Source organism: Brassica oleracea, chromosome C8, assembly GCF_000695525.1.
Source record: "Brassica oleracea var. oleracea cultivar TO1000 chromosome C8, BOL, whole genome shotgun sequence".
NCBI lineage: Eukaryota > Viridiplantae > Streptophyta > Magnoliopsida > Brassicales > Brassicaceae > Brassica > Brassica oleracea.
In genome coordinates this window covers 13,936,834-13,942,519 of record NC_027755.1, presented here as the reverse complement: position 1 = coordinate 13,942,519, position 5,686 = coordinate 13,936,834, and the positions used below count along the sequence as shown (strand labels likewise).

At 35.5% G+C, this 5,686-nt stretch overlaps 1 protein-coding gene across 1 annotated transcript; it reads right to left on the bottom strand.

Moving 5' to 3' along the window:
• Window positions 1-2,535: 2,535 nt before the first annotated feature.
• Window positions 2,536-4,751, bottom strand: LOC106312716. The gene is made up of 3 exons (XM_013750332.1): window positions 4,483-4,751; window positions 2,979-4,247; window positions 2,536-2,892 (listed from the first exon to the last, which is right to left on the bottom strand). Exons 1-3 carry the CDS (start codon window positions 4,663-4,665, stop codon window positions 2,662-2,664), a joined length of 1,683 nt encoding a protein of 560 aa, XP_013605786.1. The 5' UTR covers window positions 4,666-4,751; the 3' UTR covers window positions 2,536-2,661.
• Window positions 4,752-5,686: the final 935 nt, after the last annotated feature.

Below are 5,686 nucleotides of genomic sequence, written 5' to 3'. Positions count from 1 at the left end.
AAAAAACATATGAGTAGAAAGCATCATTTAATAGACATTAATATTAAAAATATAATATGTATGTTAATATTATTTAAATTTAATTATATATCCTATCAAATTTTTTAAAAAATTGTTTGGATTAATAAATTTGATTTATACATTCGCACTAATTTAATTATATATGTAATAGTTACTGAGTTTTAATTATTCAATATATATTTATTATTTCATAATATGTAAGAACATATAATATATAAAATAATTTTTATATATAATGTTTATCCCGCACAAGGCGCGGATCTTAATCTAGTAAAATATTATTTCAAAAACATGGGCAAGACAAGATGTCTTATTTGCAAGACAGAAGACTCGTTGATATGGGCTTTCTATATATGATTATCGTATAAATATATATGTGTCATATATTTATAACATATTTATATACATTAATATATTACTATCATATAACTTGTCATAAAAAGTTCAGCAATTTATTTACATAAAATTGATTTTTTTTTTCTTTTTAACATTGTGATTATATAAGTAATTAGTACTTTAAATTGAGGTAAATTTTACAAATTCAAACTTCACATTTAAAAAATTTAATTTTATTATAAAATATAAATCTCCTCTAAGAATATGAAATAGTTAATAAAAGTAAATATGATTTTGTTTTAACGTTTAGCTTCTTATCTTCTAATACAAAAACATAATGATTTTCGTACTAAGTTGATAAAAAATCTCGATAGTGAAATTTCGTTGCTAAAAATCAGATAAAACTTCTTATTAATAAGATCTTTTCTATTATTTTTTTTATAACCATAAAGATCCAGCGATCGAGGTTAATCGACTAATCTCATGAGGTTCACAGCAACCACGTATTCTTATCATTTATGGCAGTTTGAGTGACCAACAGGAATCGAACTGTGGGTTCACTATATTGGGATTATCTCTCAAGCACCACCAGTCCAAGTCCGTTGGTTATTATAATTTTTTTTTCTAAATAAGACATTTTCTAAATTCTTCAGCTCATTTGAATAAAACTTTCAAACTCTATACTATTTATAAAATTATTATTAATAAGAAATTTAAATAAGTTAAATTGGATTAATTATCTGTGAAATACCAAAAGTGATTAATTAGAAAATATTATCCATGAAAATTTGTAGGGCTGTGCAAATAAACCGAACCCGAAAACCCGAACCGAATCCGATCCGATAAAAATGAATCTGAACCGATCCGAACCCGGTATAAATACCGAATGGATCTTGTTTTATGGTATTTCGAGTTATGGGTATTATCCGAACTGAACCCGAACCTAAATGGATATCCGATAGAATCCGAAACATTCAAAATTCCGAAAAATAACTTGTACCAAACATGATCTCAATTCCTAATATGTATTCAAAATATACTGAACATCTAAAATAATTATCTTTTTTTTTTTGATGATCCTGGTATCCGGAGCCTCGAGAGGATCCGACTAGCGCCAATGACCGTCCACTGGAGCTTAGGCGGGGAGCCCGCCGAGGCATCCAAGAGGGCTGGTGATCACCCCATGTAAATCTCACCAGTGGCCACACGTTAGCAGACTTCTCTGTATTGGGCCCGAATGTCCCTCAAGATAATAACCTCCCATCGGCACTCGAATCCATGACTTCCCAAGTTGAGTTTAACCACTGGACCACTAACACGTGGTTAAAATAATTATCTATTATATGAAGATTGATGGTTGAAGGTGGCGGTTGAAGGTTGAAGTTTTTAGATTTTGGTTTTGTTTTCATTGAATACTGTTTTTTATTTCATGAGAACTTGGTTTTCGTTTTATGCTTTCATTTATTTGTTTTCTTTCGATCAATAACTATGTTTACCTTTCATTTGATTTTGAATGATCACATTTGATGTTCCTTTCTTTTTTTTGAACCGATTTTATTTATGTTTTGGTTACAAAATAGGTACAAATCAAGTATTTTAAAACCGAAGAACCGATTTTACTTTTTTTTTTTGTTACGAAGTAGATATAAATCAGGTACATTTAAACCTAAGAACCGATTGGGACCCGAACCCAAAAGTACATCGGGTTGTACCGGTTCTTTGAAGATTTACTAACCCCGACCCGAACCCGATAGAACCCGAACCGGTCCCAAACCGAATTTTCATATAACCCGAATGAGGCTGATTTTGATAAACCCGAAAAACTGAAATCCGATTGGACTAAACCGAAACCCGATTGAGACCCCGAATGCTCATACCTAAAAGTTTGAATTCGTTATTTCTTTTTACAACATAATTAAAAATAGGTTTGTTTGATGTACTTTGTTAAAAATGATTGCAGTCATTTTTTATAAATCTTATCATTTTTAGTTCCAAGTTTTATAAATATAAAATATAAAATTTTAAATATATTGAAATTGCTTTCGCATTTCTATATTATTTTGTTTCAGATTCAATGCAGGTTAGGCACTTACATACCAAACATCATTGTGTGACATATTATCACTTGTTTATGTTGTATATAAATTTGGACATTTTTGGTAAATCAAAGTTGAACACTTTTGTTACGAAATTTGACATTCAAGGAATCATAAATGTCATAAATAATACAAACTCCTTGAAAATGGATCTTCTTCTCTGTTCAAACAACAATCAATTTCAACAATTCAAGCAAAGAAACCGAAGTTAGCTACTCTTGCCATGAACAGCAATCTGGTGAATGTCCATATCCTTGAGCATCACAGATCGTCCACAAGAGTCACAAGGTGCAGTTCTTGAACCACACGTACTTTCATGTTCAGACATCCCTCTCATCCTGTCTCTAACATCAGCTGCAGCGTTACCCGCTTCCACCATATCTCCACAGAATCTGCAAGCGATTAAACGAAGAGGACAGTCTCTTGCTTGATGTTGAACCTGCAACAAAATCACAATCTCATGTTAAAAAACAAACAAACACAAAACAAGGTAATCAGATAACAATGAGAGTTTCAGATACGCACCATCTGTTCTTTCTCAAGCACTACCCCACAGCCACAACTGAGTGGCTCATGGAAGACTTTCAAATGTTTCTCCATCTCTGTCGGCTGCAAAGCTTGCCCACATTTTTCACAGTGCAAATGGTTTTTCGCCTCCTCAACTCTGAGAACGATTCCGCACCCAGGATGATTACAAACAACGTTGTGTCTGCTACAATACACCTCGTGCAACGCGATACTCCTGCTTGGAATCGAATGCTTACAGTTCCTACACTCTACCGTATCAACATCTGATGAAGATGATACAGCCCGTTCCCCAGTTTTAGCTCCGCTGCTGGTTTCTTGGACTAGTACTGAAACCTGGTACTTGACTGTTCCCTTGAAGCCGTAGACACCAATACTGTAAGTCCCTGAGCTCAAAGCTCTCTCCTTAGATTCCAAGATCAACGTCTTTGAACCGACGTCGTGTGAAGACCACTCGTGCTGATTAAGAGAAGGGAATAGAACCGGGTGCTTTGATACATAGAGATCAGTATCCGCTCCATCTTTCTCCACATCTATCTTTACAATAACTTTGACGCTTCCTGCCATTACTTTCTCTACAGTAGAGTCATCAATAGTAAACTTATAGTAATCATAACGCCCTTCCTCAACTGTTCCAGACTCAGGTTTCCCAAACTGAAGCGGCCTCAACACATGCTGACTCGGTTGATCCGAGACTATCTCTGGACTAACGATATCAACCTCAATATCAGTCTCCAGAACCGAAACGCTCGAGGCCGGTTTTAGCTCCAGAACCTGAAGCTTGTAAGAGACTTGCCCATAACTTACCGAGAGAACATCGTCCATAGAAAGCGTAGCGTGTTGCCGAAGAATAGTCTCGAGTATGGCTTTGTGGTTAGGCAAGTCTGAGAAGCCAAGGTTGTCAGGTTGAAGCTTGGCGTAAGTCCCTTTAGGTAGCCGGATGTAACGGATCTGCACCAAAGGAACATCCATCGGATCCTGTGCTGAGAACAAGTTGCTCCAAACGTGTGGTGGAAGACCAACGGTACCATCTTCGGCGGTGAACTCGAGAACGCCAGAGTGCGTTGTCTTTTTGTTATCTCGGTAGTCTACAGAGAGCTCAAAGTACAAAGGACCTTTGTCGAAAGCTCCTTGATCAGACAACTCCGTGAAGCAGGACGGTGGCAGTTTGATCTTGTCGCCAATGCCTTGGAAAGGAACAGCTTGGAAGACTATTTCGAAGACTACACCTCCTCCAGCGATTAAGCTCTCTTGCATATGTTCATCAGCCTACAGAAAGTTTGCAGTCAACTAAAGATTGTAACTTTATATCTTAACGAAGTTCAAAGCAAGATGGGTCAATCTCAAATCTACAAAGGAACAATAACCATTTGTGAATTTGATTATAATGCCAGTTTCATAGATTTTTCAGACAGGATTGAGTTAGGGATTATTACCGAACACACAAATTCCTAATTTTCGAATTTTTAATTTCTATAACTAAAGGGAAGAGGAGATAGAGTACCTTAGTCTGGGCTTCGATGGCGTCAAGCCTTCTGGCTCTCTGAGAAGCTTCGATGGCTTCGCGTTGCTTAATCGCAGCATCCTTGGCTTTCTTCTCTCGCTCGAGCTTCAGTTTCGCCCTTTCTTTCCTCTCTCTTTGCTCTCTCTCGAGCTTCTCCCTCGCAGATCTAAGCTCGAAGTCCATATTGGACGATTCGAAATCTGAAAGTAGGTTTGGTGGAAACACAGAGATCAGGAAAAATAAGCCTTTTTTGAGGAGAGAAGCAAAACTTTATTCTCTCTTGTTCTTCAAGAAAAGCTACCTGAGAGAGACGTCATATACACGTCATCAAGTTTTCTGTTTTTGGACCTCACTAGAGTTCTTTTTATGGGCCTGTTAGAATCTTAAAGCCCAAATAACCAAGTCGCATAATCGATCATGCGCTCATAGCAATCCCAATCGCTTAGGCTCTGAATAGCATTTGACAATGTTCTAGAAATCAATTTATCGGATGCTAATTCTCTACAAAGCATTTTAGTATCGTCTAGCGGTTTTTCTGAACACTAGCACTTGACAACGTTTCATGCTCAGAAGTGATGCAATTTGAGAGTGATATAATTAGTAAAATTGTAAATGGAGATGTGATACACTAATGTGGTTTCTTAAGAATAATTATAAAACAAAATCACATAATGGATAATTTTTTACAAAATTCATAAATCGTAATATATTACTAAAATTAAAATCTTATAAAAATTAATAAGTGACAGTTGTAAATATTTCATTAATTATATCACAATTTACTTAAACAACCAAAAGAGAAATTGCCAAAAATATCATTTTCAAAATACCACTTTTCGTGTTTACACTAACCACTTTTACCCTCATCTTTAATGAAGAGTAAAAGACGTTTATAACCTTTTGATTAGCTTTGACAAAAAACATATGATTAACTAATCTAAACCTAAAACATCAACTCTAAACCCTAAATCATCAACTCTAAACCCTAAACCATGAAACATCAACTCTAAACCCTAAACCCCGAAACATCAACTCTAAGCCTAAACCCTAAACCTTCAAATCTAAACTCTAAAACATCAACTCTAAACCCTAAACGTAAACCCTAAACCCTTTTTTCTGAAATTCGAACCCTAAACCCTAAAATCCTAAACCTTCGAATCTAAACCATAAAACATCAACTCTAAACCCTAAACGTAAACCCTAC

Coding starts and splice junctions, on each gene's coding strand:
- LOC106312716 (XM_013750332.1), bottom strand. CDS start 4,665: ATGGACTTCGAGCTTAGATCTGCGAGGGAGAAGCTCGAGAGAGAGCAA. Junction 4,248..4,482: donor CCATCGAAGCCCAGACTAAG/GTACTCTATCTC, acceptor AACTTTCTGTAG/GCTGATGAACATATGCAAGA. Junction 2,893..2,978: donor TGCTTGAGAAAGAACAGATG/GTGCGTATCTGA, acceptor ATTTTGTTGCAG/GTTCAACATCAAGCAAGAGA.